Source organism: Oncorhynchus mykiss, chromosome 9, assembly GCF_057628025.1.
Source record: "Oncorhynchus mykiss isolate SJ-2025 chromosome 9, ASM5762802v1, whole genome shotgun sequence".
NCBI lineage: Eukaryota > Metazoa > Chordata > Actinopteri > Salmoniformes > Salmonidae > Oncorhynchus > Oncorhynchus mykiss.
In genome coordinates, this window is record NC_143030.1 from 35,106,911 (window position 1) to 35,132,780 (window position 25,870).

Sequence of the window (25,870 nt, forward strand, 5' to 3'; positions counted from 1 at the left end):
TATCTTGCTCCTTTGCACCGCAGGATCTCTACTTGCACATTCATCTTCTGCACATCTACCATTCCAGTGTTTAATTGCTATATTATATTTGCTTACCGCCCCAATAGATCCACAGATGATGCAATCGCCACCACACTGCACACTGCCATGTCCCATCTGGACAAGAGGCATACATACAGTTGAAGTCAGAAGTTTACATGCACCTTAGCCAAATACATTCAAACTCAGTTTTTCACAATTCCTGACATTTAATCCTAGTAAAAATTCCCTGTCTTAGGTCAGTTAGGATCACCACTGTCAGAATAATAGTAGAGAACATCTTGGCCATGTTCAGTTATAATCTCCACCCGGCACAGCCAGAAGAGGACTTGCCACCCTTCCAAGCCTGGTTCCTCTCTAGGTTTTTTCCTAGGTTCTGGCCTTTAGGGAGTTTTTCCTAGCCACCGTGCCTCTACACCTGCATTGCTTCCTGTTTGGGGTTTTAGGCTGGGTTTCTGTACAGCACTTTGTGACATCAGCTGATGTAAGAAGGGCTTTATAAATACATTTCATTGAAATTTGATTGATATAGAGAATTATTTATTTCAGCTATTATTGCTTTCATCACATTCCCAGTGGGCCAGAAGTTCACATACACTCAATTAGTATTTGGTTGCATTGCCTTTTAATTGTTTAACTTGGGTCATCGTTTCAGGTAGCCTTCCACAAGCTTCCCACAATACGCTGGGAAACTTCCTGACAGAGCTGGTGTAACTGAGTCAGGTTTGTAGGCCTCCTTGCTCGCACACGCTTTTTCAGTTCTGCCCACCAATTTTCTATAGGATTGAGGTCAGTGCTTTGTGATGGCCACTCCAATATCTTGAATTTGTTGTCCTTTAGCCATTTTGCCACAATTTTGGAAGTATGTTTGGGGTCATTGTCCATTTGGAAGACACATTTACGACTAAACTTAAACTGATGTCTTGAGATGTTACTTCAATATATCCATAATTTTCCTTTCTCATGAAGCCATCTATTTTGTGAAGAGCACCAGTCCCTCCTGCAGCAAAGCACCCCCGAAACATGATGCTGCCACCCCCGTACTTCACGGTTGAGATGGTGTTCTTTGGCTTACAAGCCTCCCTCTTTTTCCTCCAAACATAACAATGGTCATTATGGCCAAAATGTTATATTTTTGTTTCATCAGACCAGAGGACATTTCCCCAAAAAGTACAATATTTGTCCCCATGTGCAGATGCAAACCGTAGTATGGCTTTTTTAATAGCGGTTATGGAACAGTGGCTTCTTCCTTGCTGAGCGGCCTTTCAGGTTATGTCGAAATTGGACTCATTTTACTGTGGATATAGATACTTTTGTTTGTACAGATGAACATGGCACCTTCAGGCGTTTTTTCTGAGGTCTTGGCTGATTTCTTTTGATTTTCCCATGATGTCAAGCAAAGAGGCACTGAGTTTGAAGGTAGGCCTTGAAATTCATCCACAGGTACACCTCCAATTAACTCAAATGATGTCAAATTGCCTATCAGAAGCTTCTAAAGCCATTACGTCATTTTCTGGAATTTTCCAAGCTGTTTAAAGGCACAGTCAACTTAGTGTATGTAAACTTCTGACCCATTGGAATTGTGAAATAAAGTGAAATAATTTTTCTGTAAACAATTGTTGGAAAATTACTTGTCATGCACAAAGTAGTGATCCTAACCGACTTGCCAAAACTATAATTTGTTCACAAGAAATGTATGGAGTGGTTGAAAAATGAGTTTTAATGACTCCAACCTAAGTGTCAACTGTATATATGCAGTATTCTTAATCCATTCCTTACTTAGATTTACGTGTACTTTGGGTATATGTCCTGAAAATGTTAGATATTACTTGTTAGATATTACTGCACTGTCGGAGGTAGAATCACTTGCATTTCGCTACACCCTCAATAACATCTGCTAAACACGTGTATGTGACCAATACATTTGATTTTATTAGATTAATCACGAGCGAACAACCCTCATACCTCTTACTCATTGTTAAGTGCAAAGTACATGGTGTGCCCATACTGCCCTATGAATGCATGCCAACAGAGGGAACCCTGGGAAATGTAGGCCAACAAGAAGGAACCCAGTGTCAAATGAGGGAATCATGGGAAATATAGGCCACAGACAGAACACAGGGTCAAAAGATGGTACCATAGGAAATGTAGGCCAACAGGGAAAAAAGACGGCACCACGGGAAATTTAGACCAACAGAGGAAACCCAGGGCCAAAAGCGGGCACCAGGGGAAATGTAGGCAAACAGAGGGATCCCATGAAGTCCAGCAGGCTCTCAGAGGCTGGGTTTGTACTGCTTCTAACATGCTGACCACACATACATGTTATTCAAACATTGCACCCACACTACTCGCTCACCTCAGCGAGCGTCTGTGTAGCCAGGCACTAAAATAGAAATAGGTTCTATTTGTGATGCTCAACGCGCTGCAGAGTCCGGCCTCTTCCATCTATTCATTGTTTTTTAAGAGCATTTACCCACGTCCCATCTCCTCATTGGTGTTTAGGAGCATATACCCACATGGGTGATTGAAAGATGAACTGACATCCACACTCCAGTCGGTTGTAGTAATGCACCATAAAGTTGGTTGCTAACCACCATATAAAGTCCAAAGAAGTAAAAAAGAAGCCAGAGGAAGGAGGAGAGATGACGAGAAAGGAATTCGGTTTACCGATTTATCTGTGGATTAATTGTCAGAGGACCTTGTGCATTTCAGGTAAAATAACAACACAATGTTTATATCCCAGGACAAATTAGCTAGCAACAGCAAGCTAGCTAGCTTTTCGACCTGTCACCAAATTAATATCATTTGTTCCGAGGTTTTGATATTTCAACTTGCGTGTCCTGATCGTGTCTGTTGTGGGGGTACAAAATCTACATGCGCACTCAGGCACATGCACGTGTCTGGTTTGGTCAGCATGTAAGTGGCGGCAACAGCTTGGCCACAATCGTTTATGTGGTCCTCCCTCATTCTCTCCATCCAGAGGAGATTTCCCCCGTTGCGTGTTTGCACTCAGAATTCTCTGCGCCGGCGACACTGATTTTGACAAATGTGTCTTGGGAGATTGCCCATGGCAGAGCACACACACACAGAGACATACACACACCCTTGAGCACACACACCCTAGTGGGTTTCGGATGCCTTCTGTCAGCTTTCCATTCCGCATGTCCTCCTGGGTGAGAGAGTTGAATCTCAGGCATGGGGAGAGTATTTGAGAGCCAATTGGGCGCTGTTCTGTTTGTGTATGTGTATGTGCGTGTGTACGTGTATGTGAGTATGTATGTGTGTGTCAGAGGCCCTAATCAGTTCAGGGGTAATTTACTAATCCTCTGGTGTGACACAAATAGTGGCTAACAGATCTCTGTCTGGTTTCGAGTGGTGAACCTCTTGCTTTTTCTGTGCTCTAACTCTACTGTTCTCTATGTCTCACGTCAACATAGGAGATTAGCAACCTTTGCACTCAATGTTCACGATGGAGTGGAAACACCTAGCTATTCTTTTCACTCTTCTTCTATTGGCCTGTTCATGTGCAATATGATGGTCTGAATCTGATTGTGAGCTGCATGTCTATGTGAACCTGATCTACACTATAAATGTGGTGAAAACAAAGCAAAACCCCGGTCCAAATGATTACTGGTACTTGCCAAAGAGAACTATCTAGGATCTAAGTCCAAGTACCTTGTGAACGGGACACTGAATTCATACTGTATATGTAATGTACAGATTATTTATGTGATGTATTACAATCTCTCCTCTGCAGGTGGTAGACCTGTACTGGGGGGTGGACCCAGAGGAGTGGGACAGTCCGGACCTGCAGCGTCTGAGGATGAAGCTACTAGAGGAGTGCCTCCAGACCTCCGCAGGTCCATGTTTTGTTGTGGGTATAATAAGCATGTTATAAGCGTTATAAGCCTTCATATAATAGGACTGTCCATTACACCCTGCTGAGAATTAAATTGTACTATTGTCGTGACGTGACATTAATGTGATGACTGTTATTTATCGAATAATTACCTACTATGTTTAATTGTTACTAGATTAAATTAATCATGTAGCAATTAACTCCTTAGGAATTTGTGGCACAACAGGAGAAGTTATTTAACGAGTTACCATCTCCCGAATTAACTCAAGAATATATACAGCTGAAGTCGGAAGTTTACATAAATCTTAGCCAAATACATTTAAACTCAGTTTTTCACAATTCCTGACATTTAATCCTAGTAAAAATTCCCTGTTTTAGGTCAGTTAGATTCACCACTTTATTTTAAGAATGTATAATGTCAGAATAATAGTAAAGGGAATCATTTATTTCAACTTTTATTTCACATTCCTAGTGGGTCAGAAGGTTACATACACTCAATTAGTATTTAGTAGCATTGCCTTTAAATCGTTTAACTTGGGTCAAACGTTTCAGGTAGCCTTCCACAAGCTTCCCACAATATGTTGGGTGAATTTTGGCCCATTCCTCCTGATAGAGCTGGTGTAACCGAGTCAGGTTTGTAAGGCCTCCACACTTGCACATGCTTTTTCAGTTCTGCCCACAAATGTTCTATTGGATTGAGGTCAGGGCTTCGTGATGGCAACTCCAATACCTTGACTTTGTTGTCCTTAAGCCATTTTGTCACAATTTTGGAAGAATGCTTGGGGTCATTGTCCATTTGGAAGACCCATTTGCGACCCAGCTTTAACTGATGTCTTGGGGTGTTGCTTCAATAAATCCACGTAATCGTCCACATAATTTTCCTCATGATGCCATATATTTTGTGAATAGCACCAGTCCCTCCTGCAGCAAAGCAAACCCACACATGATGCTGCCACCCCCGTGCATCATGGTTGGGATGGTGTTCTTCGGCTTGCAAGCATCCCCCTTTTCCTCCAAACATAACGATGGTCATTATGGCCAAACAGTTCTATTCTTGTTTCATCAGACCAGAGAACATTTCTCCAAAAAGTACGATCTTTGTCCCCATGTGCAGTTGCATACCGTAGTATGGCTTTTTTATGGCGGTTTTGGAGCAGTGGCTTCTTCCTTCCTGTGAATATAGGACTGGTTTTACTGTGGATATGGATACTTTTGTACCTGTTTATCCCAGCATCTTCACAAGGTCCTTTGCTGTTGTTCTCGGATTGATTTGCTCTTTTTGCACCAAAGTACGTTCATCTCTAGGAGACAGAACGCGTCTCCTTCCTAAGCGGTATAACGGCTGCGTGGTCCAATGGTATTTAAACTTGCATACTATTGTTTGTACAGATGAACGTGGTACCTTCAGGCATTTGGAAATTGCTCCCAAGGATGAACCAGACTTGTGGAGGTCTGCAATTTTTTTTCTGAGGTCTTGGCTTAGTTCTTTTGATTTTCCCATGATGTCACGCAAAGAGGCACTGAGTTTGAAGGTAGGCCTTGGAATACATCCACAGATTCACCTCCAATTGACTCAAATGATGTCAAGTTGCCTATTAGAAGCTTCTAAAGCCATGACATAATTTTGGGGAATTTTCCAAGCTGTTTAAAGGCAGTCAACTTAGTGCATGTAAACTTCTGACCCACTGGAATTGTGATACAGTGAATTATAAGTAAGTTATATGTCTGGAAACAATTGTTGGAAAAATTACTTGTGTCATGCACATAGTAGATGTCCTAATCGACTTGCCAAAACTATAGTTTGTTAACAAGAAATTTGTGGAGTGGTTGAAAAACGAGTTTTAATGACTCCAATCTAAGTGTATGTAAACTTCCAACTTCAACAGTAAATGTGAGTAAGTCATTTTGATGGGAGGGATGAGATTGTAATTAGGGTCAAAGATCAGAGAGAGAGAGAGGTGGTAGGATAGTGGATAGGGGCCTTGCCCTTTTTACGCCTTCTATTTTAATTTACATATCTCATATATTCACCTCTCTGCCTCTACAACCACTCTGTCTCTATCATTTTCCCCTTTCCCTCATCTATCTCTCTCTCTTTCTGTTATCTCTCTTTCTCTCTCTCCCTCTCCTTGCCCCTCTACATCTCTCTATCACTCCATCTCTGCTTTCTTCCATCTTCCCCTCCCTCTCTCTGTTTGATATTTTTCCCTCTGCCCCCTCTCAAATTGTAATAGCCACCAAGGTAAGGGGTTGAGATGATGCTTTTACCAGAGATGAGTCTCTTCTTCAGAAATGAAAAGTCCTGTGTGGCTCTCTGCATGCATTAATATCAACCCAGGATGATCTGTTTAACCACTTTATCCCTGGCTGAACCTGACCAATAACAGACACACACACTCATGAATACACAGAGTGGAGTGTATGCACACACGGAAACACACACATGTGCATGCGCATGCATGCATGCACACATTCGCACACAAGGTCAGACACACACATAGCATCCCTAGGAAGCCCAGTCATAAGATAAGGAGTGTGTGGGTGGAAGGGAATATAAAAAGGCCTCTCTGTATGTGCTGGAGAGGGGGCTCTGTATGTGCTGGAGAGGAGGCCTTTAATCATAGGATAGAATAGATACACAGCTCACACACACATACATTTGACAGCTTGCCCTGTGGATGTGCTATTGCAATCACCCAACTTTTAGTGAAAATTACAGTTATTTCTTAGCTGTGGTTTTTCCCAGGTGGCTCAATAACTGTGTTGAGAGGCCTAACTTCTTAGCTTGAAGAAGTACTGTGTACACATAAAGCACTCACACACACACCAGCAGTGTGTAACACACACACACACACACATACACACACACACACACACGCGCATGCACGTACAGGCAATCTGCCTCTCTGCAGTTGAATTTTTTAGGATGTATTAGAACCCTCTCTCAGTTAACGGTTTATCATCACGAGTGGGAATACCAATTTAGATCAGTGTGTCTACTCTAAGGACCCAGCCCTGCCCTAGCTTCTACTTTCACATAGAGGGAGAGATACATTTATAGATATGAAAGCTTGACAGATGTTGTCCCTTGGTTCTTGTGATAATGTTGCCGAGAGCCATATTTTCCATTTTCTGAAGTGACAGACTGATACACTTTCTTTGATCAGTGGCAGACGTATAGTCAGAGAGGAAGTTGACAGTTCTGGTTTGTGTTTGTCGACCAAGAATGAAGGGTTTTGGGTGGATTCTCCTTGTGTTTACTTTGAGTCAGATAAGTGAAAAGCTGATGACCTAAAAACTGCTAGATGAGTTGAGTTCGAGAATAGAATATGTTGTGATGACTGTATTTTGGGAGACAGTATGTACACATGTTATTATGCAGGAGCTCACGCTAATACACAACTCTATACACACACGCTCTACCTGACACACACACAGACACACTAACACACACACACAAACACACTTTCTTTCTCACTCACACAAACTGAGGTGTCCAAATCCCGCCACAAAAGGAAAACCAGAACAGACACATCTAACCCTCCACTGTCTCCCAGCTCCATGACTCACAGATCCACGCCCCACCTCCTTCCCCAGTCTTTCCCACTGCCTCCCTCCCAGGCTGAGCTGCGGTGTCCCCCAGTGTCCCTGTTAGCCAGCACAGCCGCGGAGGTCTCCCTCCTGCCTGTCCACATGGCGGTGGGAGTCACTTCAAAGCCTGTACTCTAACTGTCACTGCACTGTCACGGCTCAGAGGAGGGATGATGGAATTGGGGGATGCATATAGAGGAAAGAAAGGGGGGATGGGGATACTTGAGGGATGTTACAGAGGCTCCTTGGTGACATGGTTGAGAGAGAGAGAGAGAGAGAGAGAGAGAGAGAGAGAAACATCTTCCCCAGCTATACAGACAGTCCCCCCAACACACCATTTCTCCTGAAACATTTCCACACTTTTTATCATTCTATAGTACTCAAACTAAACCCTAAGGCGCGCAGAGACCATCCCATTAAACAATAGTAAAGGGTCTGTTATCCCCCCACCTTTGACCCTGTTCCTCCTCGTTAGCCAAATAGCCAATTTCGCCTGAGCAAACAGAAAATTCAACAAAACGCATTTGGCCTTCTCTTTAATCGAATACCTGTATCCCATTATAAACATCCCAACAGTAAAAACCACCCCCAACCTCTCACACAGATATTCCAAAAGAGACATTAATGGCATTAACCTGGTGCACACAGAAAACACATGAATCACAGTTTCTTTCATTACACAGAAAGGACACCCCTGCCCGATTTCCGGTTCAACCCGTGCCAACCAGCTGTTAGTGGCCAGGGCTCCATGAAGAACCCTCCACTGAAGGTCCCCTGACTTCTTTGGTACTGGGGGTTTGTAGAGCCGCATCCATCTAAAACACACCATACTCTCCGCCCCCTATACCTCCTGCCACTGACGTGCCTTCACTCCTGTTAGGCTCCTAATGTTCCTAACCTTAACGCAGAGGTTGTAGAGGGCTTTACCTCCCACCCCTTCAAACTCCCCCAGGTTCGGAATGTTAAAATCGAACAAGTCCTCCAGACCCCCTTGCCAGTCTCCAGTCTCTGCCGTCACTTGTAGTGGCGGAAACATTGGTGGCCCCTCCCCCTTTGGCCGCTCAAACACCCCCTTACCGGCTCAGACAGACCCCTTACCAGCAGCCTAAGAGACGTTATTCCTGTTTGTTGTGCCAAGACTTCCGGGGTTTTCCACCCCTCCTCTCCCAGCAGTCTCAGGTCACCCAGCCTTTGTAAACCCGCCGCCATCAGATGCCTCTGCATGGTGGCCGACTGAACCGATCTCAAAGGGATGGCTGGGTTGTTGAAGATAGTCTCCTCCCACACCCACAGCCCAGGCTCCACACCCCCTTCTCGTGTGGGCCTTAGCAGCTGCCAGGTCCTCAGCACTGCAGAGTAAAAATCTGCTGTACTCAGCCTCTCCAGCTTCATGAGGGAACAGCTGCCGGTCCAACCCTAATCCACCAGCTCTCCTCAGCAACACGCATGCTGGTTGCATCCAGCCACCATCAGTATGGTACAACAGTCTCTGCACCGCCTTTAGTCGGAAAGCAGCCATCCTGCTCTCCGGTTCTACCAGGCCCTGTCCTCCTTCGTGGACGGTGATGTACAACACTGCCGCCCTCAGCCAGTGATGGCCCTACCAGAAAAAGTCCACCAGCTTGCATTGCCGGTCTGCGAGCAGACGGGGGGTTGAGGACAGGTTCATGACTCTCACCAGATTCATGACTCTCCTGCACACTCCCTGCAGTCTCCTGTGTAGCATCCTTGTCTATTGCCCTGTCTCACCCAGACTGGCCTACTGAGCCCCCCTCCCTCCTTAACCATACATGACGCCCCAGCATACAACAGTTTCACACAGGTCAAAAAACTCTTCCTAATACCCCATATACTCATAAACAGATCAATATTGTTGACAAGTTTATAATACCCTTATTCTCGCTGCCAACATTCCCTCCAGCATTCCCACCACATCCACAGACCCCTGTCCCCGAATACTGTTCTTTCGGGTCTTTCATATTGCTAATTTTGCTGCCCCTAACACAAAATGAAGCAACACAACTACACCCGTTTGACTAACCCTCTACTTTGGCCCAAATATATACAGTTGGGAAGAGAGAACCTCTCCCAATGCTGAGAACCAATTAGTGATCAGCTCAATCATCCCAACCAACCTGGGACACTGTAAAAACAAATGTGTCAGAGTTTCAGACTCAGCACAGAATGGACACCCCTCCCCAACAGTAGGATCCAGGTGTACCAGATCAATAGGCAGTTTGTATAATAATCGCCAACAGCCTTTTGGGGAGGCACCTGGACCAAGCACACCCGCCCACCTTGCCGATTTTACCCCTTCCGGGGAAGAGGCATGGGAGACCTTTACACATATTCTGTACATGGCCTTCTTTCCCACCTCCTTGAACTCCCCCAGCTCCGGGGTATCGAAGGAAAGCAGCATCCCCACATCCTCCTCGAATGCCCCCGCTGCAGCACTAACAATCAGTGCAGGGAACACATAATCCAGACCCTCCTTCCACCGATCAGAATTGGAAGTATCAGTCGCATACTGCAGATGAAGCACTGGCAAGGAGTCACAGACCTCAGCAACGACCTTCCTCAGTAGGCGAGATGATCGGATCCCGGTCTTTCTCCCAGCTCCTCCAACGATCTATTCCTGTTCCGCATCAGATGACCCAGCTTGGTACACCCCACGCCTGATGGGCATGAACGTAGGCTAGCTGAACCCAGAACACGGGACTGGATGGCAGTGTTGTGAAAAAGAGGCTCTTCAAAAAGCCACATCCCTGGTGACGTGCAGGCCTTACGGGACTTGACAAGAACTCTCCAAGCCTGCATAACAGACTCATAAAATGGCAAATCACCCCCCCCCAGCTTTAAAAGGTGCTTGTCTGTGCTGCTTGAAGCCGGAAAGCCATGATCCTAGAGGAAATGTCCACCAGGCCTTGCCCACACTCGTGCAGTGGCAGGTACAGGGCTGCAGCTTTAATCCAGTGTTGTCCAGACCAGAAGAAACTGGTATTTGGTATTTTAACTTCTCTAGGGTAGGGGGCAGCATTCTGAATTTTGGATGAAAAGCATGCCCAAATTAAACTGCCTGCTAATCGGGCCCAGAATATATTATAGGCATATAACTGATAGATTTGGATAGAAAACACTATAAAATTTCAAAAACTGTTAAAATAGTATCTGTGAGTATAACAGAACTGTTTTGGCAGGCGAAAACCTGAGAAAAATCTTTTCAGGAAGTAGTTTTTTTGTGTAGTTTTCTATTCAATGCCATGTCAGTATCCATTGATTTAGGACCCAAATTGCATATCCTATGCCTTCCACTAGATATCAACAATCTTTAGAAATTGTTTCAGGCTTGTATTCTGAAAAATGAGGAAGTAAGATTAATCTGAATGAGTGGACCCTGCAGTGTCACAGAGCTTTTTCATGCGCGCGACCAGAGAGAGTGCCTTTCTTGTTTACCTTTTATATTGACGAGGTTATTGTCCGGTTGAAATATTATAGATAATTTCGGATAAAAACAACCTGAGGATTGAATATAAACATCTTTTGAGATGTTTCTATGAACTTTACGGATACAATTTGGATTTTGTCTGGCTGTTTTGACTGCGTTTGAGCCTGTGGATTACTGAAGAAAATGCACAAACAAAACGGAGGTTTTTGGATATAAAGAGACTTTATCGAACAAAAGGAACATTTATTGTGTAAATTAATGTCTTCTGAGTGCACCCATATGAAGATCATCAAAGGTAGGTGATTAATTGAATCTCTCTTTCTGACTTGTGTAACTCTTCTACTAGGCTGGTTACTGTTTGTAATGATTTGTCTGCTGGGCTATGTTCTCAAATAGTTGTATGGTATGCTTTCGCCGTAAAGCATTTTTGAAATCTGACATCGTGATTGGATTGGATTGGATTTAAACCTATGTAAAATACTTGTATGTTTTCAAGGGGGGGGGGGGCCTAGGCTCCCAGGTAGTGGAGGAGATGCCCACTACGAGTAATGGGGTTCAGGTGGGGCTAGTTTTCTAGGTAGTGGAGGAGATGCCTGGTAGGAGTCATGGGGTGCAAGTGGGGAGTGTTGAAAGGGATGTGGTAGAGGGGAATCAGGGGTTTGTGGCCTCAGTTGAGGAGGAGCAGGAGAAGGATATGGATATCTCTTTTGATATGATAGCAGCTTGTGAGGACTCAATTTACGATCTAGAGGAGGTAAATGGGTTTCTTGATAAAATTTTGGGGAAATCTGTCAAATTGGCAGATTATTTTGATGTTGATACATTTGTGAGGTCAGCTGTGATGTTACAGAAGACGGTGGTGTTAGATCAGCTGAGTGAGAAGAAGAGCTTTTGCTTGAGGAAATTTGTTACTGCTATTGCAGCAGCAAAGGGTGGTGGAAAACGTGGTCAGGTTAAGAGAAGAATAAAACAATGATGATGATCATGCCTCATAGGGTGTCTTTTTTCTCTTTGGTTTCTCTGTGGTTTCTTCTGCTTTTCCTTTCTCTTTTCTATATGGAGGTACTAAGGGTAGGTTCTCTCAATATTAATGGGGGAAGGGACAGGAATAAGAGGGCTTGGGTATTAGAAGTAATAAAACAAAAAAGGCTTAATGTAGTTTTCCTACAGGAGACACATAGTGATGAGGAAAATGAGGTTGGCTGGGGTGGCAGGTTTTATTGGTCAAGGCGGATGTTATGTTTTTTAAATTATTTTTTATGTTTATGCTCCTAATGAGGGTACAGAATGTATTGTTGGTTTTGATAAAATAAAGGAAACCTTAAGACAGTGTGACCAAGAGGGGTGTATGGTTTTAGCCCCCCTGTTTAGTGGATTTTTACTGTTGATCGCACCATTGAAGAACCTTACCTTACCTGCGGTCAGCCACTTGCCTGATGCTAATATGAAGAATGGCATCAAAGTGGTTGTCATCAAACGTTCAACGTTATATAGATTTCTACCACTCTCTATGAAGTAGCACTTTATTGTGATTCTTCTGATAGATTATTCTAGTTCCATGACATCTTGATTCAGATTTTCCATGTATGCATTTGTTCTCCTGTATTCCAATAGCACCAATATATTTGTTACCCCTCACAATGCAATGTGCAGCACAATGGAAAAGTTTGATAGAAAGCGATTTTATAGCCAGATGTATTCATTGATTTATGTGTCTCCTATAACAGTCTATCTTATTCAGTCTGTACTCCACACCTCAAATGCCAGAGTACATATAGACTTGAGTGAAACCCTCCCAAGCATGTGAGGGAAGAGCAGTGTAGCTAAAAATCACCTTTTTATCCCATTCTATGTCACTTTACAGAGTTAAGCTGGCTGTTAAGTGCAACGAGACAAAGCTCTCCTTCCCAAACCTTTGGGCCGCCTTCTTGCTCCCTTCTCCCACCCTTCCGTTCTACTCCATCCCTCCCTCCCTCCCTCCCTCCAACCCTCCTTCCCTCCATAAAAACACCAAAAGCTTCAGTCTGTCCACCTTGGTGCATTAATCTACAGTAGTTGTTGAGGTTCCAAACACGTAATGCTCTCATGATAAGGCAGGCAGGCTGGGTGATAAAGTTATCCAGAGAAACTGTAGCCAGGGACAGCAGGAGGGAGAGCTTTTATTTGTCATTTTTTATTTAGCCTTTATTTAAAAGTCAGTTAAGAACAAATTCTTATTTACAATGACAGCAAATGAACAGTGGGTTAACTGCCTTGTTCAGGGGCAGAATTACAGATTTTTACATTTCAGCTCGGTGATCTAGCAACCTTTCAGTTACTGGACAAACACACTAACCACTAGGCTACCTGCCACCCCTAGGAAGAAGATGGAGAAAGAGGGATGAGTGAGAAAGAGGGGAAGAGAGGGAAGGCTGTAGGAGAGAGTAAGGGAGAACATACAGTGCCTTCAGAAAGTATTCATACCCCTGGAATTATTCCACATTTTGTTGTGTTACAGGCTGAATTCTACATAGATTAAATATATTTTTTTTCTCATATTTTTTTCTCATCTACACACCATACCCCATAATGATAAATGATAATGGTAAAAAGAATGCTTTTAGAAATATTTGCACATTTATTGAAAATTAAATACAGAAATAGCTCATGTACATACAGTAAGTATTCACACCACTGAGTTAATACTTTGTAAAAGCACCGTTGGCAGCAATTACAGCTGTGTGTCTTTCTGTGTATGTCCAAAATTCTTCAAGCTCTGTCAAAATTGTTGTTGATCATTTCTTGACAACCATTTTCAGGTCTTGCCATAGATTTTCAAGAAGATTTAAGTCAAAACTGTAACTCGGTCACTCAGGAACATTTGCTGTCTTCTTGGTGAGCAACTCCAGCGTGGATTTGGCATTCTGTTTAAGGTTATTGTCCTGCTGAAAGATTAATTGATCTCCCATTTTCTGTTTTTCCTCTAGGATTTTGCCTATGATTAGCTCCATTCCATTTCTATTTTTATCCTGAAAAATTCCTCATTTACAAATATACCCATAACATGATGCAACCACCACTATGCTTGAAAATATGGAGAGTGGTACTCAATAATGTGTTGTTTTGGATTTCCCCCAAACATAAAACTTAGTATTCAGGACAAAAGTACATTTCTTTGCCACATTTGCAGTATTAGTTTAGTGCCTTGTTGCAAACAAAGATTAATTTTAGAATATATTTTATTCTGTACAGGTGTCACGTTCTTGATGTGCAGAATTTTATTTATGTCTTTGTTTTAGTATGGTCAGGGCGTAAGTTGGGTGGGTTGTCTATGTTCCGTTTTCTATGTTGTGTTTGCGTTTGGCCTGGTATGGTTCTCAATCAGAGGCAGGTGTCGTTAGTTGTCTCTGATTGAGAATCATATTTAGGTAGCCTTTTCCCACTTGTGTTTCGTGGGTGTTTATTTTCTGTTCTGTGTTTTATTTCACCGTTCAGGACTGTTCGTTTTTCGTTTTATTGTTTTTTGTTTCAGTGTTCACTTTTCGTATTAAAAATCAAGATGAACACTTACCACGCTGCACTTTGGTCCTCTCCTTCATGCGACGACCGTTACAACAGGCTTCCTTCTTTTCACTCTGTCAATTAGGTTAGTATTGTGGAGTAACTACAATGTTGTTGATCCATCTTCAGTTTTATCCTATCACAGCCATTAAACTCTGTAACTATTTAAAGTCACCATTGGCCTCATGGTGAAATCCCTGATTGGTTTCCTTCCTCTCTGGCAACTGAGTTAGGAAGGACGCCTTTATCTTGGTAGTGACTGGGAGTATTTATACACCATCCAAAGTGTAATAAATAACTTCACCATGCTCAAACGGATATTCAATGTCTGTTTTTTTTTTGCCAATAGTTGCCCTTTGCGAGGCATTGGAAAAACACCTTTGGTCTTAGTCATTGAAAAATCATGTTAAACACTAGTATTGTACTGTGAGTCCATTCAACTTGTTATGTGACTTGTAAAGCACATTTTTACTCCTTAAGTTATTTAGGCTTGCCACAACAACGGGGTTGAATACTTATTGACTCAAGACATTTCAGCTTTTCATTTTTAAATTATGCGTTACGGTGACATGTTTTCTTCTTTAATTTAATTAATTTTAAATTCAGGCTGTAGCACAACAAAATGTGGAAAAAAATCAAGGGTGTGAATACTTTCTGAAGCCAATGTACATAGAGATAGGTACAAGTGAGAGACAGCGAGGGAAGAGAGAGGGGGTCGGAGAAAGGGGATTGCATCTGGCATCTGTGCAAGTGTGTGTGACAGGACAGTACGTACTTAAAGGGCCAACCCACATGAAAAAATACTATGGTATTCACTGTAGTGTTTGTGCGGACTTTGCTGTAGTATTCACTGTAGTGTTTTTGCAGACTTAACTTTAGTATTCACTGTAGTGTTTTTTGCAGACTTAACTGTAGTATTCACTGTATTGTTTTTGAGGACTAGAGTCTGCAAAAACACTACAGCAAATACCATAGTATATACTTTAGTGTACTGTAGTATTTATTTATAGCAAAAAATACTGTAGTAACATAAAACTGTAGTATATATATATATATATATATATATATATATATATATATATATATATATATATATATATATATATATATATATATATATAACTATAGTAATTAATGTAGTGTTTTTGCAGATTGCAGTATACTGTAGTTTTTATTGTAGTGTTTTTGTGGACTGTAATATATTGTAATATTTGCTGTAGTGTTTTTGCTGACATTGTATGTGTAAACTTGCTCTAATCTCTCTCACACATCAATCCACCCACACACCAATGACACAGACACACAATTGCAGTCACTCACCCATCCTGTCCTTTCCTGCTGTCCCTGCAAGGCAAGCTGACAGAGACTTTGTCAGCAGCTCAGAGAATGACTCTCCCTCTCCTTCTATCTCAATCTCTCTCTTTCCATCTCTCTCACTCTGTCTAAGCTTAGTTCAGCTCTTTCCCAGATGTCTCCATCCCCCAATGACAAACTGATCTGCAGTTCCCACAAAAAGCTCTGCCGTAGTCTGGCTCTGTTAAAGAAAACAGCTGATGGAGGGTTTTGATTGGAACTGTCATTAGTTCCTAATAAGGAGAATGTATCTCATCTCACTCTGTTTTTTGAAACTTTCCATTCCCTTTAGGTCAGGGAGGTTGTTGTGATCTCGGTCAGCGTCTATGTACGACTGTCACTTTTTTTCATGTCTTGAAACAGCTGACATAACTCATCTCTCTCCCTCAGATCTCTTGCCAAGCAATTGCAGGGGAACTGCCTCCATTTTGTTCAGCAGGCCCCGAATCGAAATTGGTTTGGGTAGAAAAAATAGCTAGCAAACCCTATTCATTTGTCTTTTGCTGTACCTCCAACTTGTTTCCCCAAGAAAAGACAGGACACAAACCCAAATACGGTACAAGCCACTAATTTGATCTTGGTCAGTTTTTTTCATCAAAAATACTTGATTGTACGATAAGTCACATATATTATAGACAACAAATAGAAAAGCCACTAATTTGATATCGATTTGTTTTTTTCTTCAAAAAGGCATTTGTCAGAGATAGAGCTGATCTTACACTATGCCAGGATCGCAAAGTCGCGTTCTGGCATTGATGTGCCTTTGCCGACGGCAGACTGACATCCTTTTTGCGTGAGAGAGTTCACAGTCATCCCTTTTCTCTACCCCGCGGGTATCAGTGTGTGGTTCCTGCTCATGTCATAGTACTGTAGTAGGGATCAGCTGGATATTTACTATGCTTTCCAGTGATGCTCTGCTTTTGCTCCCATTCTCCTCACATGCGTGTGATTCTGCACATCAAGCCTCGACTGGTAATTGTTCCTAATAATGGTAATAGAAATGAATTGGTCGTCGCTCAAAAAGAGAATGAGTGGAAGAATGAGTGTGCTAAGAAAGAGAATGAGCTTGTGCAGATTCTTTCAGTGTGATAGGCAAAGGAAGTAAGATTAAATAAAACATTGTTATTCTATCAAGCATGTGTGAGCAGTGTGGCTTTATATAATTTTGTATCCCTGGCCATACTATTATAGGTCTTAGCTCTTAATCACCAAGCTGTCTTCCACTCTGTACCAACAGACATATCCATACTCCATTATTCCATTCCTATACAATTATTTTACATTCAAAGCAGCTAACACTGACAAAGACCACAGACAAATTAATAGCAAATAAAATACATTTCTGATACACTCAGCACTTCGCCATGACCATTTACTTTGCCCAGTTGTTTGCCTTTCAGTCTAGCTGTGTACTGTGAATTCACATTCTAAAAGGAAGAAAAGAAAACAGAAAAAATTATGAACTCTAAGCCTCGGGTGACAGAGCAGACCAGTACACACAAGACACACTAATGAAATGCTGTCATTGTCTCCCTGTTTGCCTGGATGCCTTCACGGAATAAGCACTTCAAGGCAAACGGCTGTGCAGAAAGTCATAATCATACACTCAATCTCGGAGTATATTTGAGACTAACTATGAACCTTGAAACCAATGATAATAGAAAGTCAAGTGGTGATGATGATGACCGTTCTACCTCTCTCCATCTTTCTTTCCTCCTACCCTCATTCCTTGTTCTTTCCTTGCTCATAGGGGCTGGTGGGGGAGAAGTATGGCAGTATCCGTGTTCCAGGGGAAGTGGAAGCTCCAGAGTTTGAGAGGATCCTGGATGCGGCGGTGGAGGCGGGGCTAGACACACACATCCTGGAGGAGTGGTACTGCCGAGACGAGAATGCCGTGCCACCAGCCTACTACCTCAAACCCAAAGCCCAGATGTTGAAGAACTACCAGAACTCAGTAAGATTTGAACCATTCTACCTCAAACCCTGCCACACCAAACTCTACTACTTTAAACCCAAAGCCCAAACTACAAAAACTCAGTAAGATGAAACCTGAACCCTTCAGCCTTAAACCAATAGAACGTTATGCCAAGATCCTAACCCAGTTCTTCTGGAAAGGTAGTTGAGTGGGCTGTGGCCAGTTTCTCTTGGATCATGGCAAAGACTAAATGAGTAGGTTTCAGTTAGACTTACCCAAGATACTGAAACATCCTTACGGAGAGCCAAAACTTTCTTCAGCATCATATTCACATTGGAATAGAGAACTTTTCTGCTGTGTTTTTGTCTAAGCCAACTGTTATGCTTGAACACATGTCCTTGGGTTCACAGTCACAAAAAGCTTTTTAAAGCAGCAGTAAAATGAGCTAGTAAAAGTCATTTGTCAACAACTCTCAAACCTTCTTTTATACAAAACTTTTAAACTTCAACTTTCTGCCCCCATTAGAATTTGTTGGCCTTGTGGAAAGTTTATGAGAGATAAAGATGTACCCTTTTTTTTCTTAAAAGACTCAAAAGCTTGGTAATCTTACTGTGAGTTGGGACTAGCAGTAAACATATCTGCAGATATCCTCCTATACATTTAACTACAGTGCTAGGCAAGTTAGTTTTAAGGTAAGCATATTACATATGCTGTAGTGGCTAGCTAGCTAAACATTTGTCTATACCTGTGTAACAGTCACCATGTAACTACAGCTGCTTTGTCTACCTAAATGTTAGTGCCTGTGTCACTGTATGCTAGGTTAGCATGCTGTGAAATCTAGCTAAACATTAGCGCTTTTGTCACTCAATGCAGCTCTTCCACTTGGACGGAGGTCGGAGGGAAATTAGAAAAACAGCAGGGTTGGCATCCTGGAATCTTCTCTCATGAATATCATTGACTTCCTCTCTCAAGGGATGTCTACTGTAGCTCTAGGGTATTAGACACAAAAACGAACACAGTAGGATCAGCAGGTATAGATTGCATTTCCACTATAGTGTGTCTCTGTGGTCCAGTTCAGCTTGTGGAGATAATGCACTATATTGCATCGGTTTGCCTTTGACCTAAACAACTCCAACAGTTTCCACTATTTACCAACTCAACTTTCTTCCTTTTGCCAACTTCTGTAGGTCTCTGGCTTTGTTAAGACTACCATCCAAAACCAACACCAATAGCTTACCAATTGAGATAGCTATGTATTCTTTAATCTACTATATACACTACATAACAAGGAGTATGTGGACACCTGCATGTCGAACACCTCATTCCAAATGTATGGGAATTAATATGGAGTTGGTCCCCCCTTTGCTGCTATAACAGCCTTGACTCTTCTGGGAAGGCATTCCACTATTGCATTCCAACATTGCTGCGGGGACTTGCTTCTATTCAGCCACAAGTGCATTAGTGAGGTCAGGCACTGATGTTGAATTTCCAATTCATCCCAAAGGTGTTCTATGGAGTTGAGGTCAGGGCTCTGTGCAGGCCAGTCAAGTTCTTCCACACCGATCTCAACAAACTGTTTCTGTATGGACTTACTTCACTTTGTGCACGGGGGCATTGTCATGCTGAAACGGGACAGGGCTTTCCCCAAACTTTTGCCACAAAGTTGGAAGCACAGAATCATCTAAAATGTCATTGTATGTGTAGTATGCTGTAGTGTTAAGATTTCCCTTCACTGGAACTAAGGGGCCTAGCCGAACCACAAAAAACAGCCCCAGACCAACCGTTCTCCTGGCATCTGACAAACCCAGATTCGTCCGTCGGACTGCCAGATGGTGAAGCGTGATTCATCACTCCAGAGAACGCGTTTCCACTGCTTCAGAGTCAGCTAGCTTTACACCACTCCAGCCGACACTTTGTATTGCACATGGTGATATAAGGCTTGTGTGTGGCTGCTAGGCCATGGAAACCCTTTTCATGTAGGTCCCAACGAACAGTTCTTGTTATGACGTTGCTTCAAGAGGCAGTTTGGAACTCAGTAGTGAATGTGGCAACCGAGGACAGAGGATGTCTACGCGCTTCAGTACACGGCAATCCTGTTCTGTGAGCTTGTGTGGCCTACCACTTCGCAGCTGAGCTGTTTTTGCTCCTAGACGTCTCCAATTCTCAATAACAGCACATACAGTTGACCGGGGCAGCTCTAACAGGGCCGAAATTTGACGAACTGTCTTGTTGGAAAGGTGGAAGCTTATTATAGTGTCATGTTGAAAGTCACTGAGCTCTTCTGTAAGGCCATTCTACTGCCAACGTTTGTCTATAGAGATTGCATGGCTGTGTGTAACGAATGTGGCTGAAATAGCCGAATCCACTAATTTGAAACTGTGTCCATATACTTCTGTATAGTGTATGTTCAAAAAAGCGGAACTGTGTGCCAATTTCAATATTCTAAACTCCCTTACTCTCCCTCTCTTCTACAGATGGAGTCGAGTAGTGCAGCCAAGATGAAGAACGACAAGGCATGGAGGAACGTGTCTGAGGAGATCAAGAGGATCTTCCGTAGGTCTGTCCTGCAGCTCCAGGAGAAGGGCACCATGAAGCCCCCTCAAGCCAAGAAATTCCTCTGCTCTGGTATGTAGGCTACTCCTGTCTTCTTTTCTTCTCCTTCTTCTGTGTTTATTCAATGTTCTTCTTCATCTGTTTTCTTCTTAGCTTTTTTCCTTCTTCTTCTTCTACTAGGGTGTTGTATCTTGTGTTATTCAGTTCTGTGGTGTTCTCTTCTTTACATAATAATGTATATTGAGCTGTACTGTATAACCAATATATGTTTGTTGGGTCCATTAATTGTGCGGAGAACATTTAACTGGGGGAGTAGTTCTCAGGCTTTAGTTAAATCAGTTAAGTAATTATTATGATTATTTTATGGCAGTAATCAGTTTTCCTCATGAGCCAATGTGAATGTACCATCAGAGCATCTTCGGTTTAAAGAAAAATACAGATAAGCCTTCTCATACAGCCCAGATATAACAATAAACAGATTTATCTGAATATTCATTGTCACCCTCTGTTTACAATTTAAATCATGTATGGTCTAGAGTGCTCCAAAAGTCTTCCATTGGGTCTAATTGGACTAAAAGTCACTATATTTGGGCTAATCTAATAAGCACTGATCTAATTGGGCACTATCATTTTGGGGGGCTCCCGAGTGGCACAGCAGTTTAAGGCACTGCATCTCAGTGCTTGATGCGTCACTACAGACCCTGGTTTGATTCCAGGCTGTATCACAACCGGCCGTGATTGGGAGTCCCATAGGGCGGTGCACAATTGGCCCAGCATCTTCCGGCGGGGGTAGGCCGTCATTGTAAATAAGAAATTGTTCTTAACTGACTTGCCTAGTTAAATAAAACTTTAAAATTTTACTTTTAAAAATATCATCCATTCTGAGGATGAGAGAAAAATAAGTATATTCCAGGTATCTGCAAGGTGTTTCTCTGTAACCTTTTTTGATTGATATACTGTGCAAGGTTTCTTGAATTTTGTGGGACATTGTCATCATGGGTTCCCGCTCGGTTTCTTTGTAGGCCAGGCATTTGTACCTAGAGAGAAAGCAGCAACACAGCTCGTGGCAGTCTACTTTTTAATAAATATATGGGGAGTTTTGAAGTTGTTTCTAACTATTTTCCCCTGTTGAGCCAAATACGCTGTGGACATTATGAATTCACACAAAGTCATTTCACCAAATCAAATCTTATTTGTCACATGAATACAACAGGTGTCGATCTTACTGTGAAATGCTTACTTACAAGCCCTTAACCAACAATGCTTTAAGAAGTTAAGAAGTAAAACATGCTAAGGAAAAATTTAGAAGAAAAACTAATTATAATAATTAAACAGCAGCAGTAAAATAACAATAGCGAGGCTATTTACAGTCGTGGCCGAAAGTTTTGAGATTGACACAAATATTAATTTCCACAAAGTTTGCTGCTTCAGTGTCTTTAGATATTTTTTGTCAGATGTTACTATGGAATACTGAAGTATAATTACAAGCATTTCATAAGTGTCAAAGGCTTTTATTGACAATTACATGAAGTTGATGCAAAGAGTCAATATTTGCGGTGTAGACACTTCTTCTTCAAGACCTCTGCAATCCGCCCTGGCATGCTGTCAATTAAATTCTGGGCCAAATCCTGACTGATGGAAGCCCATTCTTGCGTAATCAATGCTTGGAGTTTGTCAGAATTTGTGGGGTTTTGTTTGTCCACCCGCCTCTTGGGCAATTGGGATTAAGATCTGGGGAGTTTCCTAGCAATGGACCCAAAATATCAATGTTTTGTTCCCCGAGCCAATTAGTTAACACTTTTGCCTTATAGCAAGGTGCTCCATCAAGCTGGAAAAGGCATTGTTCATCATCAAACTGTTCCTGGATGGTTGGGAGAAGTTGCTCTCGGAAGATGTGTTGGTACCATTCTTTTATCATGGCTGTGTTCTTAGGCAAAATTGTGAGTGAGCCCACTCCCTTGGCTGAGAAGCAACCCCACACATGAATGGTCTCAGGATGCTTTACTGTTGGCATGACACAGGACTGATGGTAGCGCTCACCTTGTCCGGACAAGCTTTTTTTCCCAGATGCCCCAAACAATTGGAAAGGGGATTCATTAGAGAAAATTACCCCAGCCCTCAGCAGTCCAATCCCTGTGCCTTTTGCAGAATATACCTGATGTTTTTCCTGGAGAGAATTGGCTTCTTTGCTGCCCTCCTTGAAACCAGATCATCCTCCAAAAGTCTTCACCTCACTGTGTGTGCAGATGCAGATCACACCTGCCTGCTGCCATTCCTGAACAATGGTTTACAATGGTTTATTTTACCTTTATTTAACTAGGCAAGTCAGTTAAGAACAAATTCTTATTTTCAATTATGGCCTAGAACAACTGCCTGTTCAGGGGCAGAATGACAGATTTGTACCTTGTCAGCTCGGGGGTTTGAACTTGCAACCTTCCGGTTACTATTCCAACGCTCTAACCACTAGGCTACCCTGCCGCCCCGGTCCTGCAGCCACAAAGGTACCAGTACAGAGTCAATGTGCCGGGGCACCGGTTAGTTGAGGTATTTGAGGTAATTATGTACATGTAGGTAGAGTTAAAGTGACCATGCATAGATAATAAACAGAGAGAAGCAGCAGCATAAAAGAGGGGTCTGGATAGCCTTTTGATTAGCTGTTCATGAGTCTTATGACTTGGGGGAGGAAGCTGTTGAGAAGCCTTTTTGATCTAGATTTGGCGCTCCGGTACCGCTTGCCATGTGGTAGAAGAGAGAGCAGTCTATGACTAGGGTGGCTGGAGTCTTTGACAATGTTTAGTGCCTTCCTCTGACACCGCCTGTTATAGAGGTCCTGGATGGCGGGAAGCTTGGCCCCAGTGATGTACTGGACCGTACACACTGCCCTCTGTAGGGCCTTGCGGTCTGGGGTCGAGCAGTTTCCATACCAGGCAGTGATGCAACCAGTGATGCTCTCGATGGTGCAGCTGTAGAAGCTTTTGAGGATCTGAGGATCCATGCCAAATCTTTTCAGTCTCCTGATGGGGGATTTGTCGTGCCCTCTTCACAGCTATCTTAGTGTGTTTGGACCATGACAGTTTGTTGGTGATGTGGACATCAAGGAACTTGAAGTTCTCAACATGCTCCACTTCAGCCCGGTCGATGAGAATGGGGGCATGCTCGGTCCTCCTTTTCCTGCAGACCACAATCATTTAGTTTGTCTTGATCACGTTGAAGGAGAGGTTTTTGTCCTGACACAACACAGCCAGGTCTCTGACCTCCTCCCTATAGGCAGGCTGTCTCATCGTTGTTGGTGATCAGGCCTACCGCTGTTGTGTCATTGGCAAACTTGATGATGGTGTTGGATTCGTGCCTGGTCATGCAGTCATGAGTGAACATGGAGTACAGGAGGGACTGAGCACACACCACAGGGGCCCCCCTGTTGAGGATCAGTGTGGCAGATGTGTTGTTACCTACCCTTACCACCTGGGGGTGGCCCATCAGGATGTCCAGGATCCATTTGCAGAGGGAGGTGTTTAGTCCCAGGGTCCTTAGCTTAGTGATGAGCTTTGGGGGCACTATGGTGTTGAACGCTGAGCTATAATCAATGAATAGCATTCTCACATACAGTAGGTGTTCCTTTTGTCCAGGTAGGAAAGGGCAGTGTTGAGTGCAATAGAGATTGCATCATCTGTGGATCTGTATGCATCTGTATGGGCGGTATGCAAATTGGAGTGGGTCTAGGGTTTCTGGGATAATGGTGTTTATGTGAGCCATGACCAGTCTTTCAAAGCACTTCATGTCTACAGACATGAGTGCTACAGGTCAGTAGTCATTTAGGCAGGTTACCTTAGTGTTCTTGGGCACGGGGACTATGGTGGTCAGTTTGATACATGTTGGTATTACAGACTCAGTCAGGGACAGGTTGAAAATGTCAGTGAAGACGCTTGCCAGTTGGTCAGCGCATGCTCGGAATGCACGTCCTGGTAATCCGTCTGGCCCTGCAGCCTTGTAAATGTTGACCTGTTTAAAGGTCTTACTCACATCGTCTATGGAGAGCGTGATCACACAGTCATCCAGAACAACTGATGCTCTCATGCGTGCTTCAGTGTTACTTGCCTCAAAATGAGCATAGGAGTAATTTAGCTTGTCTGGTAGCCTCGTGTCACTGGTCAGCTCATGGCTGTGCTTCCCTTTGTAGTCTGTAACAGTGTGCAAGCCCTGCCACATCCGACGAGCATCAGAGCCGGTGTAGTATGATTCAATCTTCGTCCTGTATTGATGCTTTGCCTGTTTGATGGATCGTCGGAGGGCATAACGGGATTTCTTATAAGCTTCCAGGTTAGAGTCCCGCTCCTTTAAAGCGGCAGCTCTACCCTTTAGCTCAGTGCGATGTTGACTGTAATCCATGGCTTCTGGTTGTGGTATGTACATACGGTCACTGTGGGGACGACGTCATCAATGCACTTATTGATGAAGCCAGTGACTGATGTGGTGTACTCCCCAATGCCATCGTAAGAATTGCGGAACATATTCCAGTCTGTGCTAGCAAAACAGTCCTGTAGTTTAGTATCTGCTTCATCTCATCACTTTCTTATTGACCCAGTCACTGATGCTTCCTGCTTAGTTTTTGTTTGTAAGTAGGAATCAGGAGGACAGAATTATGGTCAGATTTGAAAAATGGAGGGCAAGGGAGAGCTTTGTACACGCCTCTGTGTGTGGAGTAAAGGTGGTCTAGAGGTTTTTTCCCTCTGGTTGCACATTTAACATGTTAGTAGAAATTATGAAAAACTGATTTGAGTTTTCATGCATTAATCTCACCGGCCACTAGGATTGCCGCCTCTGAATGAGCATTTTCCTGTTTACTTATGGCCGTATACAGCTCATTGAGTGCAGTCTTAGTGTCAGCATCGGTTTGTGGGGGTATGTAGACAGCTTCGAAATATACAGATGAAAACTCTCTTGGTAAATATTGTGGTCTAGAGCTTATCATGAGATACTCCATCTCAGGTGAGCAAAACCTTGAGACTTCCTTAGATATCATGCAGCAGCTGCTGTTTACAAATATACATAAACCTCCACACCTTGTTTTACCAAAGGCCGCTGTTCTATCCTGCCGAAAAAGCTTAAAACACGCCAGCTGTATGTTATTCATGTCGTTGTTCAGTCATGACTTGGTGAAACATAAGATATTACAGTTTTTAATGTTCTGTTGGTAGGATATATGTGATCGTAGTTCGTCTATTTTTATTATCATTGTAATAATTGTAAGTTGGCTAATATGACCGCTGGTAAAGGTAGATTACCCTCTCGGTGACTGATCCTAACAAGGCACCCGGATCTTTGTCCACGATACCTCAGTCTCATTCTCCCGCGAATGACAGGGATGAGGGCCTTGCCAGGCGTCTTAAGTAACTCCTTCCCGTCCAACTCGTTGAAAAAAAAGAATCTCCAGTAGTCAGATTTCTATGTTTGATTCGTTCAAAGGAATAGCCAAGGCTTTTATGTAGCCTAAGTAAAAATACATTCAGTATGCCAGTTATTGACTAAACCAAGCTTCATACAACATTTCCATGCACTCACTTCTCTTCCCCTCCAG

General features: G+C 42.9%; 1 protein-coding gene across 1 annotated transcript in view; it reads left to right on the top strand.

The window, feature by feature from the left end:
* LOC110531917 (NACHT and WD repeat domain-containing protein 2) overlaps positions 1 to 25,870 on the top strand; it is a 92,420-nt gene that overhangs the window by 54,111 nt on the left and 12,439 nt on the right. The window contains exons 4-6 of the mRNA XM_021615394.3: positions 3,797 to 3,913; positions 17,578 to 17,781; positions 20,217 to 20,367. Coding sequence (XP_021471069.2) covers positions 3,797 to 3,913; positions 17,578 to 17,781; positions 20,217 to 20,367 — 472 coding nt within the window. The remainder of the gene's footprint in view (positions 1 to 3,796; positions 3,914 to 17,577; positions 17,782 to 20,216; positions 20,368 to 25,870) is intronic.